This window comes from Scyliorhinus torazame, chromosome 14 (assembly GCF_047496885.1).
Source record: "Scyliorhinus torazame isolate Kashiwa2021f chromosome 14, sScyTor2.1, whole genome shotgun sequence".
Classification (NCBI taxonomy): Eukaryota; Metazoa; Chordata; class Chondrichthyes; order Carcharhiniformes; family Scyliorhinidae; genus Scyliorhinus; species Scyliorhinus torazame.
The window spans coordinates 202,727,094-202,747,530 of record NC_092720.1 but is presented as its reverse complement, the minus strand read 5'-3'; the positions used below and the strand labels follow the sequence as shown (position 1 = coordinate 202,747,530).

Sequence of the window (20,437 nt, the reverse complement as noted above, 5' to 3'; positions counted from 1 at the left end):
CTCCCAGGTATCCATTATTCTATATATAAACCATCTGAACCCCTCGATTAGATTCCAGTCTGTAACTCACTCCCAGGTATCCATTATTCTATATATAAACCATCTGAACCCCTCGATTAGATTCCAGTCTGTAACTCACTCCCAGGTATCCATTATTCTATATATAAACCATCTGAACCCCTCAATTAGATTCCAGTCTGTAACTCACTCCCAGGTATCCATTATGTTGTATATAAACCATCTGAACCCCTCAATTAGACTCCAGTCTGTAACTCACTCCCGGGTATCCATTATTCTATATATAAACCATCTGAACCCTCGATTAGATTCCAGTCTGTAACTCACTCCCGGGTATCCATTATTCTATATATAAACCATCTGAACCCCTCGATTAGACTCCAGTCTGTAACTCACTCCCAGGTATCCATTATTCTATATATAAACCATCTGAACCCCTCGATTAGATTACAGTCTGTAACTCACTCCCGGGTATCCATTACTCTATATATAAATCATCTGAACCCCTCGATTCGATTCCAGTCTGTAACTCACTCCCAGGTATCCATTATGTTGTATATAAACCATCTGAACCCCTCAATTAGACTCCAATCTGTAACTCACTCCCGGGTATCCATTACTCTATATATAAACCATCTGAACCCCTCGATTAGATTCCAGTCTGTAACTCACTCCCAGGCATCCATTATGTTGTATATAAACCATCTGAACCCCTCAATTAGACTCCAGTCTGTAACTCACTCCCGGGTATCCATACTCTATATATAAACCATCTGAACCGCTCGATTAGATTCCAGTCTGTAACTCACTCCCAGGTATCCATTATGTTGTATATAAACCATCTGAACCCCTCAATTAGACTCCAGTCTGTAACTCACTCCCAGGTATCCATTATTCTATAGAAAACCATCTGTACCCCTCGATTGGATTCCAGTCTGTAACTCACTCCCAGGTATCCATTATGTTGTATATAAACCATCTGAACCCCTCAATTAGACTCCAGTCTGTAACTCACTCCCGGGTATCCATTATTCTATATATAAACCATCTGAACCCCTCAATTAGACTCCAGTCTGTAACTCACTCCCAGGTATCCATTATTCTACATATAAACCATCTGAACCCCTCGATTAGATTCCAGTCTGTAACTAACTCCCAGGTATCCATTATGTTGTATATAAACCATCTGAACCCCTCAATCAGACTCCAGTCTGTAACTCACTCCCGTGTATCCATTATTCTATATATTAACCATCTGAACCCCTTGATTAGATTCCAGTCTGTAACTCACTCCCAGGTATCCATTATTCTATATATAAACCATCTGAACCCTCGATTAGATTCCAATCTGTAACTCACCCCCAGGTATCCATTATTCTATATATAAACCATCTGAACCCCTTGATTAGATTCCAGTCTGTAAGTCACTCCCGGGTATCCATTATTCTATATATAAACCATCTGCACCCCTCGATTAGATTCCAGTCCGTAACTCACTCCCAGGTATCCATTATTCTATATATAAACCATCTGAACCCCTTGATTAGATTCCAGTCTGTAACTCACACCCAGGTATCCATTATTCTATATATAAACCACCTGAACCCCTTGATTAGATTCCAGTCTGTAAGTCACTCCCGGGTATCCATTATTCTATATATAAACCACCTGAATCCCTCAATTAGATTCCAGTCTGTAACTCACCCCCAGGTATCCATTATTCTATATATAAACCACCTGAACCCCTCAATTAGATTCCAGTCTGTAACTCACCCCCAGGTATCCATTATTCTATATATAAACCATCTGAACCCTCGATTAGATTCCAGTCTGTAAGTCACTCCCGGGTATCCATTATTCTATATATAAACCATCTGAACCCCTCGATTAGATTCCAGTCTGTAAGTCACTCCCGGGTATCCATTATTCTATATATAAACCATCTGTACCCCTCGATTAGATCCCAGTGTGTAGCTGTCTCCCAGTTGTCCTTCATTCTGTGTTGAAACCACCGGAATCCCATTCGCTCCTGATATTCATTGAGGTAATTATCCAAAGTAATGTTCACTCACGTGTGATGAAATCTCGAATGCGCTGCAATGGACCTCGAGTGCCTGCCTCGGACATGTCCTATCGCTGCCCCTTTCCAACTGTGTAAATCAGTTTAACAAATTGCAGCGGGACTCTGGGAATATGCAGAGTCTGTGCGCAGCCCAAGCCCGCGGATTCACAATTCAAATACTCTGATAGGGCGACAACGTTGATTGTCCAAATTCACCCCGCAAGTCGCTGTCCTGCCAGATGTTGGTCCTCAGTGCACCGACAGAGACCTCTGGCACCTCCAGTCCAATGTTGACCCTTTCCCGCCCTCTCTCCCTAGCCCGTATCAGGCAAATGCTACTTCCTAATGTGCTTGTCCCATGTGATCCCCTGCTGTTAACTATCTTGGAGGCTGTTGTCACACTTCTGATCCCAGCACACACACAACCACCCCCCCCCCCTCCACTCTCCACCACCCCCCCCCCCCCCCAACACCTCACCTACCACCTTTCCAGTTCACAAGCCCAACATCTGGGATCTTACTTTGCACTGGATGGATACCTGCCCGGCTGAATGTGGCAGATCACAATTGCAAAGATCTCTCTCTCTCCTGGAGAGAATTCAGTGGGAATCAGAGGGGGATTTGATCACATGGTTGTCGAGAAAAGAGACACACATACACACTAAATCCAAACTACACTGTTGCCTAGGCATTCAGTCTCTCTCTCTCTCACACGCACACACACTCTCACTCACTCACACACAAGCTAAGCAGATCAGAGTTCAAAAAAGCCCTTTCATCGCCCTGCCTCTCGACACCACACACATCCCCGAGCAGGAAGGGGAAGAGGAGAGGCCCTTCGGCCCTCAATGTGGCATCAGTGACCAGTGGATTACATAATGGAACAGCGGGCAACTTTACAACGGTGCCCCCCCCCCCCCCCCCCCCACACACACACACACCACACACACGCGGAAAGCGAGGAGAGCGAGAGAGAGGGTAAGAAAACCTGCAAACCTGAGGGGGGAAAATGAAGGCTTGCTTCCAAGCCTCGGGGACTGGGGAACCGAGAGAGGGCCTGGCTTTTTGCTCGCTGGCTTTGCAAAAGGCCACTGCCAACTGGGAACTGTCCACGGTGCTGAAACAGCACCTCAATAATCATCCTCCTTTACACACACACACAACCCGAACCTCGTCCTGTTCAGGTGACAGAGCCAGGAATAAATAAGCACCGATTCAGTACCAGTGCCTCGCACAGTTAAACAGTCCAACTGGTGGTGCATTTATTATTATTTATAAACCCCCAAATTCACACTTGATCCCAATGTACACTCGCTGTCCAAAACACCCTTTACTGCATTCAAAAATAATAATAAATAATTGAAAACAAAACACATGCAGGCAGGGGTCGAATTAATTGTTCTGCGTCATGCAAAAAAAACACATTTGGTTTGTAAAAAAATAAAATAAAAGTCACCACAGTCCCAAGAGGGGGGGGGCGGGGGGCAGGAGGGGAACAGGGAGAGGGGGTTGCGGGGGGGGGGGGGGGGGGGGTTGGAAAAGGGATTAAAAAGAGAAAATCGAGGAAGATTAAATATATATGCTGTAACACACAGAACCACAGCACAGCACACGCGAGATTCTGAAAGATAAAATGAAGGTAGTTACCTCGGAAAGAGGCATAAGACATTGTTCCTTTCGCCCCGTCTGTAGTTTCCTTTTTTTTTGAGTGGGGTGGGGGGGGGGGGAAGGGGGGGAAGGGGTGGTGGGGGGAGGGGGGGGGGGGATGGTTTGCAGCTAGTTCCAGATCTTGATCATGGACGACGTTGGAAAATGCATGCGGCCACTAGGAGCAATTAATGCCACGGTGAATGTGCGGGAGAGAGAGGGAGAGGGGGGGGAGAGAGAGAGAGAGAGAGCTCTGAACGGCAGCCACCTCCAAGTCTGACTCACCCAATACCGCATCGTCAAAGGCCAATTACCCACAGCATCCAACCTCCGCTGTGGCCAAATCTCTCTCCTCTTTCCTCTCTTCTCTCCCTCTCTCTCTCTCTCCTTTCTCCAACACAACCCCTCCTGACTGCTTTCGTATCAACTCGCAAGAAGGAGCTTGGGCGAGGAATCGATTTAAAGGTGCAAGTCGGTAAAGAGCGGTGTTGAAAAATAAACCCCTGCTGGCGTTAAAAAAAAAACACACCCTCGCTCACTGGCACGCCAGGATTGAGCCGGGCATCTTGCCTCTGGGAATGCACAAGGTGAGGTGGATTGGCCGTGCTAAATTGCCCCTTGGTGTCCAAAAGGTTAAGTGGGGGTTACGGGGATGGGATGGGAGGGAAGGAAAGGAGGGATTGGGCCGAAGTAGGCTGCTCCTCCTCCGGAGGGTCGGTGCAGAGATTCGATGGGCCAAATGCTGCCTTCTGCACTGCAGGGATTCTATGGTTCTATTCTATGATTCTATTGGAGGATGGGAAACGTACCTGGAACATTGGCAACTTTGCTTTCCACTTCCTACCACAACCGCCCCCCCCCCCTTTCTGGGTCCACAGGATCGGACGAGTTAATGTTAATTGGGATTTTAGGTCCAAACCCACAATTTGCAGGGTCAAGTTGTCTGGAGCCGCGAGGGTGTATGTCACAGGGCGGCTCTTCTGCTATAGGGGAACAGTAGGAATGTTCCCTCCCCATTTAGACACCGACATGTTGCACCAGCAGTTCCAACGTACACACACTCTACACACACACTGCAATGGCCAAGTACCCACGTTGAGGACTGAAAACCTCATGTGCAATGTTTAGTTTGAAACTCGGTGCCCCCCCCCCCCCTCCCCCCCCTCCTCGCTCCCCATGTACCACTCGGATCAAATTTCCCCTGCTTTCTTTGCGAACTGCCAACCCAGTCGGATGCAAGCCCGTTCGGAAATCTTTGGACGATGGACTTGTCTTCCGAGGAAGAGGTTGGAGAGGTTAGGTTTGGTACTGGAGTTTAGAAGGGTAAGAGGCGAATTGGTGGAAACATATAAGGTCCTGAAGGGGTCTTGACAGGTTTGGATGCGGAGAGGATGTTTTCTCTTGTCGGAGAATCTAGAACGAGGGGGGGGGGGGGTCACTGCTTGAAAATAAGGGGTTGCTCATGTAAGAGGGAGATGAGGGGAATTTCTTTTTCTCAGAGGGTCCTGAGGCTCTGGAACTCTCATCTTCAAAAGGCGTTCGAAGCAGAGTCTGTGAATATTTTTAAGGCAGAGCTGGGTAAATTCTTGATTAACGAGGGGTGAAAGGTTATCGGGGGTGGGCAGAAATGCGAGGTTGAGGTTACAATCAGATCAACCATGATCTTATTGAATGGCGGAGCAGGCTCGAGGGGCCGAATGGCCTCCTCCTATTGCTCCATAGGTTTGAATGTAGATAGCCTGGCAGAGTACATTCTCCCCCGACTTGCCTCCCACGATAAAATCTTGCATTTATATATATCGCCTTTCATGGTCTCTTCGAAGCTCCACCCCACTTCAAAGCCAATGAGTAACTTCCGAAGTGTAGGCTCTGTTACAACGCAGGAAAATGCAACAGCCAATTTGCACGCACAGCAAGCTCCTACACACAGCAATCAGGCAAATGAGAAGTAGTCCACTTTAAGTGTGGGTTGAGGGATAAATGTTGGCCAGGGCACAGAGTACAGGGGCAAGAACCTCTCTTGACCTTCTTTGGACAATGCCACAGGAGGGCACCTGAAGGGACAGATAAGTGGCCATTACCTTGTTTGGCTAGATGGCTGGAGCAGGGTGCCGAAATTGGCGCAGCATGGTTACGGGTGGCACGGTGGCACAGCGGTTAGCGCTGCTGCCCCACAGCTCCAGGGTCCCGGGTTCAATTCCCGGCCTCGGGTGACTGTCTGTGTGGAGTTTGCACTTTCTCCCCGTGTGTGCGTGGGTTTCCTCCGGGTGCTCCGGTTTTCTCCAACAGTCCAAAGATATGCAGGTTAGGTGGATTGGCCATTCTAAATTTCCCCTTAGTGTCCAAAAGGTGAGGTGGGGTTACTGGGTTACGGGGATCGGGTGGATGCATGGACTTGGGTAGGGTGCTCTTTCCAAGGGCCGGTGCATACTCGATGGGCTGAATGGCCTCCTTCTGCACTGTAAATTCTATGTATTCTATGAAATGACAACTTCAAGGATTCAGTCCTCATACTGGCTGAGGACATTCTTGGGGCCTGCCTCTCTGCATTGCCCCATAGTTATATCATGACTAGATCAATGATTGACAACCCTTGGATGATGAGGATGATACTGGAGAAAGAGAGGGGAATGAATAGGCGAGGTCTTTGGGCCAGATTTCCGCAGTGTCGTGCGAAATCCAGAGGCCTTTCAAAATGCTGGGTGGGGTGATTCCTGCCCCCCCCCCCCCACCCCCATTCCTAATGCTGGCAATTTTCCAAGGCACAGAAAAAGCATGCAGGTAGTGAGCTCACACTCTGCACTCCCTACCTGACCGGCTCCCAACCTGACCGACTTTTAAAACACTCACACCCCCACCAGATAATCTTCGTGGAGCAATCATGAACCGTAATCTGGATTCAGGAACCCGTTGAAAGGCATGTTCCATTAGTTTTACCATGCCCTCTCCATGTCCCTTCCATGTCCCTTCCATGGGACCCCAATCCTTCATGCCCACTCACCCAGCATGCTGTGTAGAATCCATGAGTTGTTAAATAACAAAGAAAGGTTTTGAACTGCACTTAAAAAACACACACATTCATAAATCTGCTTTGAAAAAAACTTTTGTTCTTACAACCCTATTAAAGTGTCAACCAGACTGAGCCATTAGAGTGTCAAAATAGAAACCTCTCTTCATACCCACACCTCTTAATCTTGCGCAAATAAACAGGCATTGAAAGAAAGAGTTCAAAGGAATAAAACTTACTATAACCATATAAATATGCCAATCAATCAGAGAAAACTCTCCACTTCCAGCTGTGAAAACAGACCCCCTGTTCATCTAATTTATCAGTGAGGCTTGGAGCTCAGCCAAGCATTCATGATAAAGCCACTAGGAGAAACAGATGCCCAGCCATCTATTTTTGTTGATACATTCACAGACTGAGAGAGACCTGGAGAGGCAGGGAAAAACAGCTGCTTCTGTGAAAGGCAGAGGAGAAAAAAATGTTTTTTGTGTTAGCCACCAAGCAGGATGTTGGTGGCAACAGGCTATCGATTCAGTAAGATGGGGCTTTAATGGAGAACTAAGGAACAAGCAGTCACCAGCACGGGCTATGCTGGCAGAAGTTGGTTCGGGGTTACTCAGCTGATTGAGTGGAATGCTGTTCGAAGGACACTGGAAGACTAAGCCTGGTGTGGCAGGGAGAGGTGAGATTGGAACTGAATTTTCACAACTACATACCTGTTGGCAGCATGTCGCCGACTCTTTTGGCTATGATAATTAATTAACGGGGAAGATCATTTTCTGTTATTTGGTGTACTAGCTTCCTATGAAGTAATATTTAACTATTAAGCATATGTTGATTTTAGTTTGTTTGTTCATAATTGTTCTGGGTCAGGGTTTAGAGAATCCCAAAGTGTATCATGGAGTTCACCTGACCCACAACTTTTAATAGATTGTGGTATGGGGAGCACACGGCCCACTCTACAGGTGTGGTACAGCAGAAAATGGACCAGTATTTTTTAAAACAAAACAATGTTTATTGTATGAACTCAAGTTAACCTTTTTAAAACAAACAGTGAATATCTTAGCACCCATTAATTCAAAGATCACCCCCCAAAGAATACAACACTAAGTAATCCTTTAAGCTGTCCTTTTAACACCCAGAAGAATTAACAAACCTTTAAACAGAAGCACATCAGGGTTTACATTCAATACTGAAAACATTTATAATTCTGAATTCACCAAATGGTTAAGAGATAGTCCTTCATGGCAGAGAGATCAACGGTACAGCTCTTTGTCTGACTTCAGCTGCAACACCACCAAGCTTTTTCTCAAAGTGAAACTAAAAAGCAGAACCAGAGTTCAGCTCCACCCACACTCTGACATCACTGCAGTAACATGAGCAGCCAACCATTTCTTAAAGCGACATTGCCATGACAATGTATAATGTGAGCTCCTTCCATCAGTTATTGGGCTCTCCAGTTAGCGTGACAAATATCTTTGTTTTGATCTGATCTTGGAGAACATCTGGAATTTTGTAAGGTTGTCAATCATCAGAATGATGGACAGGATGAATCTCACAGTGTTCCACAGCCACTAAATCACCCTTATGTTCCAGTCATTACTGCGAAACAATGTAGACAATTGTCACACTGCCAAAGCCCACAGTGTACATGGAGATAAATAGCCAGCTCCTCCAGTTTATTAGCCACTGATTGAGAGGTCATTCTTGGTCATGACCAAGGAAGTCCAGCCCTCCTGCTCTTCAGATAGCCATGCCCGTCTTTTAAATCAAGGTTGAGGCAGCTGGGGGCTCCAGGTTAAACATTTAGATCCACAATGGAACATCTCAGGCAACGCAACTCAGCGTCACATCTGAGTGTTGGTCTAGATTACGTGCCCAGGTCCCCCCCCCCCCCCCCCCCCCCCGGAGTGGTGCTTGAGCCCGCGACCTTCAGACAAGGAGGCACAACAGGCAGGTGTGAGGAAGAAGAACCTCATCTTTGTAAGGTTATCGGGAGGAAATCACAACCAGGCACATTGTGTTCTGACCCATTGCCGGCACAACACCAGGACCTGGACAGTGCGAAGCAGCATGTGGACCTACAAACATGACAGGCAGCAAAAAGGCCAGTGGGTCCATCAAGCCTGCCCGACAGCATGGTCGCCAGACCCTGGCTGAGCTTCCCCTTCCCTAACCCAGAGTCTCACACCCGCTTGTGAAGTTTTGCCTTTCAGGAACATAGACAGGGAGGGATTTTTCAGCCCTTCCGATTGGCGGGATCATCCCGTCCCACCGAAGGTGACCCCCCCCACAGTGGGCTGCCCAGCGGTGGGATGGGCCAGCCATGTGTATCGGTGGGAAGAGAAGGGTCCCGGCGGTGGCCAATGGTGAGTCCCCTCCACCACCGGTAAACACATTACGGGGGGGGGGGTTGGTTTTACAATCAAGTTTGCAGGCCTCAAGAGGTTCAAACAAACAAAGGGCTTCATTCAGGAGATGTTAGCGCAACAGGCTGCTCTGCTGCACTGACCTGTCCACTCGTGCAAATGAAAGTCCGTCACGTAATCGGTCTCTTAAAGTGCCCCCGTTCCACTGCAAGGCTGTTCATGAAGAAACACTAGAAATATCTTGAACACACAACATTTTCTTCCCCCCCCCCCCTTTTAAATCACAGGTCCCTGTCGCAATAAACAGTAAATCATTAACAATCAATTAGCAACATGATCAATCGACAACAGCCAATACTTCAGACGTTCCCGAGGCCATCGTTCTCTGTGCGGTTGTTGGCGAACCTCGGGCCTTTGCCTTTTAGTGCTTGCTGCAGCCTCTGGTCTATTTGGCTTGGTGTGGTCCCCATCCATGGCCGTCTTAACCAGGGTCAACGTAGTGTCCAACGTTGAATCATCTGATTCTCAACTGAATCCCCAACTGGTTCGATTACTTCAGGCCCTCGGGAAGGTCCAGGTCGTCTCTTGGTGCAGCTTGATTTAGACTCTCTGTCGGTCCTGTCTCTGGCAGATTGGTTCTTGTCGCCAAAAGATGATCCACTTGTCTCCTCCGTCTTATATCGTCTCAGGTTTGTACGGTGTAGGAGACCGGTCCTATCTGTGCTCAAATGGTGGCTGAAATCCACTTTCCACTTGTGATATAGTTCCTTGCCAGAACGTCTTGACCCTGGAGTAAAACACGCCATTTAACCTTGTTCTCCCACCATATGACTCGATCCTGCTGCTTTTTCTCGACAATTCCTTTAGTTTTGGGTGGTTTTAGCAAATCGAATGCTGTGCGTCGTTGACGGTTAACCATTACCAATGCCGGAGAAACTTGGGTTGTTGAGTGCACCGTATTGCTGCGGCTGAGCAGGAATTGGCTCAAGCGTTTAGACAATGGACCTTGTTTTCTAGTTACCTTCAATGAATGATTCATCGTCGGTACAAAACGCTCTGCCAGCCCGTTTGTTGCAGGATGATAAGGAGCAGATCGGATGTGTTGAATTCCGCTCTCCTTCAAGTAGTTTACAAACTCTTCCAAAATGAACTGCGGCCCATTATCCCTCACCGGATGTTCAGGATAACTGAATCTGCGGAAGACTGGTTTAGCACACTGGGCTCAATCGCTGGCTTTTAAAGCAGACCAAGGCAGGCCAGCAGCACGGCTCGATTCCCGTACCAGCCTCCCCGAACAGGCGCCGGAATGTGGCGACTAGGGGCTTTTCACAGTAACTTCATTGAAGCCGACTTGTGACAATAAGCGATTTTCATTTCATTTCATTTTCATCTCTCAATTGTTTCCTCTGCTGACGTTGTCTCCATGATGGAAAGTTCAGACTATTTTGAGGGAGCATCAACTAGAATGAGAACCATTCTCCCTTTGAACCGTCCGGCATAATCAACATGTATCCATTGCCAGGCCTCTTCTGGCCCTTCCCATGGGCGTAATGGGGTAAATGGCAGCAGGTACTGCATTTTTGCACAGGTCAAACAGATTCCTGCCTTCTCCTCGATTTCAGCATCTAGCCCTGGCCACCAAAAATAGCTCCTGGCTATCTCCTTCATCCTTACCATACCACAGTGGCCTCTGTGTAATTTGCTTAATTCACGTTTTCAGAGTAGTGGTGGAATGATGACTCTCATTCACCAGAGGAGGCAACCTGCCTGTACGGATAATTCAACTCTTCAAGTGGAATGTGGCTTTAACTCAGAGTTTGCTCCTGAAGTCTTCCCTCAAAGCACCACATGCATGACCTCTGACAGTAATGGATCACTTCTGGTACGCGGCTTAACTTGTCCTGCGGTTACAGGAGTGTTATCTATTTGCTTAAAGTCGAAAATGTTTCCAGCCAAACTGCTTATTGACAAACTATTTGGTAAGGGTAGTCGGGAGAGTCCACCTGCATTCCCATGAAGACGTGACTCTCGACACTTGATTGTGTATGTGTGAGCTGATAAGATCAAAGCCATTGATGCAAAACAGAGATGAGGAGGAGTTTCTGCTCTGAGGATAGTGAATCTGTGGAATTCTTTACCGCAGAGAGCTGTAGAGGCTGGGTCGTTCAGTGTGTTCAAGGCTGAGATAGACAGTAAGGGAATCAAGGGTTATGGAGTTGAAGCAGGAAATTGGATTTGAGGATTATATCAGGTCAGTTATGATCTCACTGAAAGGTGGGACAGACCCGACGGGCCGAATGGTCCACTTCTGCTCCTACGTCTTATGGGCTGATACGGCGATCAAAATCTTGGCCCAAAACGAGTCTTAAAAGGGGAAGAGGTGTGGGGAGCAGATTCCACAGCTTTGGGGGTCTCTGAGGTTGAAGGGATGGCTTCCAACGGTGATGCGATAAAAATGGGGAGATGGGCCAGAATGAGAGGAACACAGAGCTCTCTGTGAGTATCGACAGTAAAACGGAAAGGACAGGATAATTGGAGCAGGAGAAAATAATGTGCAAACGTGTAATCACATCTGCCCCCAATTGCAATCCGTGCTTATGGCTGCTTCCATTGAAATTATTTTACACTCACCACACCGCATGCCCCCCCCCCTATGAGTTCTGGAATCCATTGATACTGGACGATAGTAAAACTGGAAGGATATAGATTTGTAATTCCTTCTCCTACTGATGATGGCTTGGCTGGGGAATATTGCTAATAACTTGGACTCCCTTGGTGGGATGTGCAATGATCCGACCATTAGTTCCGAGACAATTCCACGATTTGTTTATTTCCAATGTTCCGTGCTGAGAGTAGCTCAATAAATTAAACAGCAACGATTCCCCCAGCAGCTGAATAGATCGTATTCAAAGACTTTTATTGTCAGGTACTATTGTCTTTCAGCGGCTATTGTGGATGCAGTTAATCAGCCAGATTAGTTGTTGTCACTTGGGCACATGCTTTCGCAACACAACTCACACGAATGTAGCACCTTGCTCCTTTTCTTAGGCAGTGTCTCGGGACTAAGGGTGACTTGTATCCCCTCTGGTTTGATGCATTCTGAGATGGCTGATAAGTCCAATTCACGATCTGCGGACTCTGCTACATGCGGGCAGATTCTGGACGCAATCCAACGGCCAGGCTGTGCCCGAAGAGCTGCTCGCCACACCGTCGCGTGGCTGATAGAAGCCGGGAGACCCCGGTGCCGGGTTCAACCGGCTCGCAATGCCTCGCGAGATCTCATTCGATTCCGCGAGATCTTGCGATGAAAATCCCACCCATTGCGGGTGCATTGTGGGCAGCATCGCTTTTAGCAAATCTGAAAATTAAAGCGAGACACCTAGTTTCACTTGAAAGTGCAGATTCCCGAGGCATAATAATAAGCTCTATTGTCACAAGCATTAACACTGCAATGAAAAGCCCCTAGTCGCTGTTGGGGTACACAGAGGGAGAATTCAGAATGTCCAAGTCACCTAACAGCCCGAGGATTCAGGAATCGATCTCCTTCGCCTCGGAGATCTCGGGTAAGCTCTGTTCGGTACTGGTCTCCATAAATGAGGACAAGATGGATCAGAGGCCCCCTGCTGCATGTCCTTTGAGCAAGGTGGTACCCTGGCACTGCTGGTCCACCTGGTTACCTAGGCAGGGGCACTGCCAGGGTGCCAGGTTGGCACTGCCAAGGTGCCAAGCTGGCATTTTTTGTGTGCTGGCGATCAGGATGATGGTGCCGTGCGCAGGTGTTGGGGGGGGGGGTTGCAAGGTGGGCCAGGGCCCCTCCCATAGTGTGTTGGGGGCTCAGTGGGGTCGGGAGCCGCGCTGGGAGCCTCGGTGATTGGGGTGCCATTTGCAGCACTGATGCTCCTCAATGCATAAAACGGGGCTATGTGTGGCCTGGGCCGGCCGGCCCCCACTGAGGCCCCTTGTCGAAAGCGTGTAGCGTTTTATAGGCATGTGTTTCTCGGGATTGCGAGTGCTGGGAAACACACGGTAACAAGCTTGCTATAGGACTTTGTTCCCATTTCGCTGAATCGTGGCCTAAGTGTTTCTGTTCTTCCTCCAATGCCTCGACTTCGCCTCTGCATGTTCCTGGCGAAGCTTCTCATACGGACATACGAATTAGGAGCAGGAATAGGCCACTTGGTCCCTCGAGCCTGCTCTACTATTCAATAAGATCCTAGCTGATCTTATTGTAACCCCAACACCACGTTCCTGCCTACTCCCTGATAACCTTTCACCCCTTTGCTAATCAAGAATCTATACACCTCTGCCTGAAAAACATTCAAAGACTCTACTTCCACTGCCTTATTGCAGAGACTCAGGCTCCCCTGTCTTACATGGGCAACCCTTTGTTTTTAAATGGTGTAGTGGATGGAGAATTGAATGGGAGACCCAAAACGGCTTTTCCCCACTTGATTGCCCCTGAATCCCGTCAATGATGTAATGGAAAGTCGGGACCCCCTTGGGTATCTACTTGAATATGCACATCAGGTGCGCGATTCTCCGACCCCCCACCAGGTCGGAGAATCGCCGGGGGCTGGCGTGAATCCCGCCCCCGCCGTGTCCCGAATTTTCCGCCACCAGAGATTTGGCGGGGGCGGGAATCGCGCCGCGCCGGTCGGCGGGAATTGCGCTGGTCGGCGGGCCCACCCCTGGCGATTCTCCGGCCCGCGATGGGCCGAAGTCCCGCCGCTGTCAACCCTCGCCAGCCGACGTGGATTAGACCTCCTTTTCAACGGCGGGTCAAGGCGACGCGGGCAGGCTCCGGGGTCCAGGGGGGGGGGGGCGCGGGGCGATCTGGCCCCAGGGGGTGCCCCCACGGTGGTCTGGCCCGTGATCAGGCGGGCCTGTGCCGTGGGGGCACCCTTTTTCTTCCACCTTCGCAATGGTCTTCACTATGGCGGAGGCGGAAGAGACCCCCTCCCCTGCGCATGCGCGGGGATGCCGTGAGTGTCCGCTGACGCTCCCGCGAATGCGTCGCCCGGCGAAGTCCTTTCGGCGCCGGCTGGCGTGGCGCCAGAGGCCTTCCCCGCCAGCCGGCGGAGCGGAAACCGCTCTGGCGCGGGCCTCGCCCCTCAAGGTGAGGGCTTGGCCCCTAAAGGTGCGGAGAATTCTGCGCCTTTGGGGCGGCCCGACGCCGGACTGATCCGCACCGTTTTTGGCGCCGGGTAGCGGACATTGCGCCGTTTGCAGAGAATCCCGCCCCAGGTATTTGTGCCTGATTGTCCCTCTCTGTTAGACAGTCCGTTCACATCGGCGTGACGGCATCACCCATGTGAAGCCCGACAGGTCCCTCACGACGTGCCAACAGAACCTGTCGGAGGAGAGGCTCATGCTCAAGCAGTACCTTAGCACTGATCTGGCACTGCCCCCTGGTAGTAGTGGGGGGGGGAAATGTTGTGGGGGGGGGGGGGACAGGGGGGGGGGAACATGTTCCATGGGAGGTTGATTATTTTTTTAAATAAACTGCACCCTGATATTTCAAACGTTGCTGTTGCTCTGATTGAGCCCACCCCACTAGCATGATGTCATGGGATCGACCCCTTCACTTTTGATCATCAAGTTCAATACCCTGATCCCGCCTTCCTCCCCGTATCCCTTAACCCCTTTAGCCCCAAGAGCTATATCTAATTACGTCTTGAAATTACAAAACGTTTTGGCCTCAACTACTTTCTGTAGTAGCGAATTCCACAGATTCACCACTCTCTGGGTGAAGAAATTTCATCTCATAGTCTCATAGAATTTGCAGTGCTGATGGAGACCATTCGGCCCATCGAGTCTGCACCAGCCCTTGGAAAGAGCACCCTCCACCCTGTCCCTGTAGCCCGACCTAACCTTTTAGACACTAAGGGGCAATTTAGCGTGGCCAAACCACCTAACCCGCACATCTTTGGACTGTGAGAGGAAACCGGAGCACCCGGAATAAACCCGCACAGACACAGGGAGAAGCCCCACGCAGACAGTCACCCGAGGCTGGAATTGAACTCCGGTCCCTGGAACTGTGAGGCAGCAGGGCTAACCATTATGCCACAGTGCTGCCCACCTCAGTCCTCAAAGGTTTACCCCTTATCCTCAAACTATGACCCCTAGTTCTGGACTCCCCCACCATCGGGGGCATTCTTTCTGAATCTACCCTGTCTAATCCTGTTAGAATTTAATACGTTTGTATGAGATTCCCTCGCACTTTTCTGAACTCTAATGAATATAATCCGAACCGATTTAGTCTCTCCTCATACGTCAGTCCCGCCATCCCTGGAATCAGCCTGGTAAACCTTTGCTGCACTCCCTCTGGAGCAAGAACATCCTTCCTCAGATAGACACCAAAACTGGACACAATACTCCAGGTGTGGCCTCACCAATGCCCCATGCAATTGCAGTAAAACATCCCTATTCCGATACTCACATCCTCTCGCTACGAAGGCCAACATACCATTTGCCTTCTTCACTGCCTGCTGTACCTGCTTACTTTCAGTGACTGATGCACGAGGACATCAAGGTTTCGCTGAGTATCCACCTCTCTCAATTTACACCCATTCAAATAATAATCTGCCCTCCTATTTTTGGTACTGAAGCAGATAACCCAACATTTATCCACATTACACTGCATCTGCCATACACCCACTCTCTCAGCCTGTCCAAATTCCGCTGAAGCATCTCTGTGTCCTCCTCAAAGCTCACCCTCCCACCCAACTTTGTAACATTTGCAAATTTGGAGCTAGTGGGCTGGATTCTCCGATTTGCAGACTAAGTGCTGACACTGGCGTGGGAACGGTGGCGTTTAACGCCAGAAAAAACGGCGCAAAGGCTGCACCGATCCTCCGTCTGGTGGGGGACTAGCAGCCGTGCAGAGTAATACCCCCGGCTTTACCTGCGGATACGGCCGGAGAATTTCGGGGTCCGTGGCCGCGCAGGCGCAGGGCGTCGGCCATGCGTGGACCCGGCCTGCCAAGAACTGTCCCCCCTGTAATCAGCCTCGCCCCACCGGACCACTCCCCACCAATCGCCCCAGCCCCCCGATGAAGGCCCCACTCCCTGCGGAACAGCTCCCCCCTGGCCCCCCCTGACTGTAGCGACGCTGGACTCAGTCCGCAGCCGCCACGCCGGGTTCATGGAAAAAAAAATGATAAATGTTCCACGCCATCGGGAAGTCGGTCCATCGGGGGCGGAGCGTCGGGGGGGGGGGACTCAGGTGACGTCCTGATGCCGTCCATACGCATCGCAAAAGCGCCCCCGCCCTGATTCCGGCGCAAACGAGGATTCTCCGGCCGATCGCCGAACGCGATTCCGCCATCGCGACAGGAAAATCCCACCCAGTACATTTAGTTCAATTGTCCAAATCATTAACATATAATGTCAACGGTTGGGAGTCCCAGCACAAATCGCTGCAGTATCCCAATAGTCACTGCCTGCCAATCAGAAAGAGACCCATTTATTCCAACGTTTTGCTTCCCGTCTGCTAACCAGCTCTCTATCCATCTCAAGACACTACCCGTAATCCCATGCGCTTTAACTTTACATATCAGTCTACTGTGTGAGACCTTGTCAAAATCCTTCTGAAAGTCTAAATAAACCACATCCATCGGTTCTCCCTGGTCAACTCTACAAGTTACATCTTCAAAGAATTCTAATAGATTTGTCGAGCATGATTTCCTTTTGTAAATCCATGCTGACGTTGTCTGATTACACCGCTGCTTTCCAAATGCTGTGCTATGAAATCCTTGATAATGGACTCCAGCAACTTCCCCACTACCGATGCTAGGCTCGCTGGTCTATAGTTCCCTGTTTTCTCTCTCCCTCCCTTTTTCAATAGCGGGGTTACATTCTCTACCCTCCGAGTCCAAAGCAGTTGAACAGAGTGGCATTTCAATGGTGGCTTATTTGGGCATTTGGAGACGATAGGAAGTCGAGGAAAAGGGGGCAGGACCGATGGCACAGTGGTTAGCGCTGCTGCCTCACAGCACCAGGGGTGGGTTGCACCTGAACCAGAATGGGACGAACTTCCTTGTGGGGAACTTAGTTCATGCTGTTGGGCGTGCTTTAAACTAATTTGACAGAGGAATAGGATATGGAGGGGAGGTAGGGTGGGAGGTGATGCCAAATAAAGAAGAAAAAACAAGTCAGTCTGGAAGGCAGAGGGATTATGGACGGGTTAAGGCACAAAGGAATAGTTTAGCAAGGATGGATGACATTTACTTTAATGCGTGGAGTCTGCGAGTCAGGCAGATGAGTTGAAGGTGTTGATTAACACATGTGAGTATGATATTATTGCTATCATAGAGACATGGTTAAGGGAGGGGCAGGACTGGCAGCTCAATATTCCGGGTATAGAATCTTCATGTGAGATGGGGGGGTGGGAGGAGCAGTAAAATAGGAGGTGGTGTTGCAATATTGATCAAGGAGTCAATCGCTGCAGTGAGGAGGGATGATATCTTAGAAGTTTCCTCAAGTGAGGCCATATGGGTAGAACTTTGAAACAAAAAGGGGACAATCACATTGCTGAAAGTGGACTATAGGTCCCCAAAAGTCAGGGACTGATAGAAGGGAAGATACGTAGGCAAATCTTAGAGAAATGTAAAATGATAGGGTAATAATAGTAGGGGATTTCAACTTCCCGATATTAAATGAGATAGTCAAAGTGTGAAAGGCTTAGAAGGGGCAGAATTCTTCGGATGCAACCAAGAGAACTTTTTATGCCAATACGTAGAAAGCCCTGCAAGAGAGGGGGTGGTGCTGGACCTAATTTTAGGCAACAAAGCTAGGGAACTGGTAAAAGTTTCAGTGGGGGAGCATTTTGGTGACAGTGACCATAACTCAGTAAGATTTAAGGTAGTTATGGAAACTGACAAAGATGGACCAGAAATAAAGGTTCTGAATTGGGGGAAGGCCAATAATCATAGGACAAGACAGGATCGGGCCAAAACCGACTGGGAGCAGATACTTGTAGGAAAGTCCACATCAGAGCATTGAAAAGGAATTAGAGAGAGTTCAGGGCCAACATGTTCCCGTAAAGCTGAAGGGTGGGAGTCAAGGGATATCCAGGGTTGAATCAGGAAAAAATGGGAGGATTACGGCATATATACCAAGGGCTCGAAACAGGGTGCAGTTTATCCAGAGAGGAATATAGAAAGTACAGCGGGGGGTACTTAAAAGAAATTAGGAGAGCGAAAAGGGGATGTGAAAAAAACATTGGTGGGTAAAATGAAGGAAAATCCAAAGGTGTTTTATAAATATATTGAGGGCAAGAGGATGACCAGGGAAAGAGTAAGGCCCATTCGGGAACAATGTAGAATTCTGTGTGCGGAGCCAGAAGATATGGGCGAAGGTTTAAATGAGTACTTCGCATCTGTGTTCACTATGGAGAAGGACGATGCAGGTGTAGAAATCCGGGAGGGGGACTGTGATGTGTCTGAACAAATTCATATTGAGTGGGAGCAGGTACTAGTCATTTTAGCGAACTTAAAAGTGGACAAAATTCCCAGGTCCAGATGAGATGAATGTCAGGCTGTTGGGGGACACAAGGGAGGAGATTGCGTGCCAGAGGACTTGAGGTCAGATAATGTGTACCTTTATTCAAGTTGGGTGGTAGGGATAAACCAGGAAATTACAGGCCAGTGACACTGGACGCGATCCAATGGCCACGCTGCAGAAGCAGCTCACAACACAGCTAGTTTTACTCTAATGTGCAGATTCCCGAGGTATCTGAGGCTTTGGGATTCAGCCCCTTTGACTCGGAGACCTCGGGCGAGCGTCGTTCAGCACTAGTCCCCACAAACGGGAAACCAGGCGGAGCAGAACTCAGGAGAGTCTCCCAGGAGATCAGAGGCCCCCAGGTGTATGCCCTTTGGGACGGGTGGTGCCCTGGCACTGCTGATGCCAGACTGGCACTCTGGCAGTGCCAGCCTGGCACATTGGCAGTGCCATCTGGGTGCCAGCCTGGCACTGCCAAGGTGCCCAGGTGGCATTGCCGGCTGGTATGGACACTGCCGAGGTACCAAACTGGCATTTTTACATGTGTGCGATCGGATCGGGAGTGCCCTGCATGGGTGTTGGGGGGTGTCAGGGCTGGAGACCCTCCCATAGGATGATTGGACTGGGGGGGTGGTCGGGGATTGCTTTGGGGGCCTCAGAGATCGGGATTCCATTTACAAATCGCTACACTGGGGAGTTCCAGCAAGCAGAGCTCCCCACTGTACAAAACAGGGCTGTGTGCAGCCTCGGCCATGCATTCCTCGTTGAGGCCCCTTATACAACACAAGTTGTGTTTAATAGCCATGTGTTATGCTGGAGCTGTATAAAACTCTGGTTAGACCACAGCTGGAGTACTGTGTGCAGTTCTGGTCACCACACCGTAGGAAGGAAGTGATTGCACTCGGGAAGGTGCAGAGGAGATTCACCAAGGTGGTGTCGGTACTGGAACGTTTCAGCTACCAAGAGAGACTGGATAGGCTGGGGTTGTGTTCCTTAGAGCAGAGAAGGCTGAGGGGGGACCTGATTGAGGTGTATAAAACTATGACGGACACAGGTAGGGTGGATAAGGCGGCACGGATTTAAGGTCAAGGGCAGGAGATTGAGAGGAGATTTGAGAAAAAGCTTTTTTACCCAGAGGGTGGTGGGAATCTGGAACTCACCGCATGAAAGGGTGGTAGAGGCGGGAAGGGCAGCACGGTGGCACAGTGGTTAGCACTGTCGCTTCACAGCGCCAGGGTCCCAGGTTCGAATCCCAGCTTGGGTCACTGTCTGTGCGGATCTGCACGTTCTCCCCGTGTCTGCGTGGGTTTCCTCCGGGTGCTCGGGTTTCCTCCCACAAGTCCCGAAAGACGTGCTTGTTAGGTGAATTGGACATTCTGAATTCTCCCTCTGTGTACCCGAACAGGCGCCAGAGTGTGGCGACTAGGGGATTTTCACAGTAACTTCATTGCCGTGTTAGTGTTACAGCGCAGTACAGGCCCTTCGGCCCTCAATGTTGCGCCGACCTGTGAAACCACTCTAAAGCCCATCTACACTATTCCTTTATCGTCCATATGTCTATCCAATTACCATTTGAATACCCTTTGTGTTGGCGAGTCCACTACTGTTGCAGGCAGGGCATTCCACGCCCTTACTACTCTCTGAGTAAAGAACCTACCTCTGACATCTGTCTCATATTTATCTCCCCTCAACTTAAAGCTATGTCCCCTCGTGCTAGACATCACCATCCGAGGGAAAAGGCTCTCACTGTCCACCCTATCCAATCCTCTGATCATCTTGTATGCCTCAATTAAGTCACCTCATAACCTTCTTCTCTCGAATGAAAACAGC

General features: G+C 49.4%; 1 protein-coding gene across 9 annotated transcripts in view; it reads right to left on the bottom strand.

Annotated features, from left to right (window-relative positions):
* LOC140390360 (ras/Rap GTPase-activating protein SynGAP-like) overlaps positions 1 to 3,788 on the bottom strand; it is a 1,167,003-nt gene extending 1,163,215 nt beyond the window's left edge. For all 9 annotated transcript variants that reach the window (XM_072475456.1, XM_072475455.1, XM_072475451.1 and 6 more), the window contains exon 1: positions 3,728 to 3,788. In XM_072475456.1, the coding sequence (XP_072331557.1) occupies positions 3,728 to 3,749 (22 nt within the window). In that variant the 5' untranslated portion in view covers positions 3,750 to 3,788. The remainder of the gene's footprint in view (positions 1 to 3,727) is intronic.
* Between the last annotated feature and the right edge of the window lie 16,649 nt (positions 3,789 to 20,437).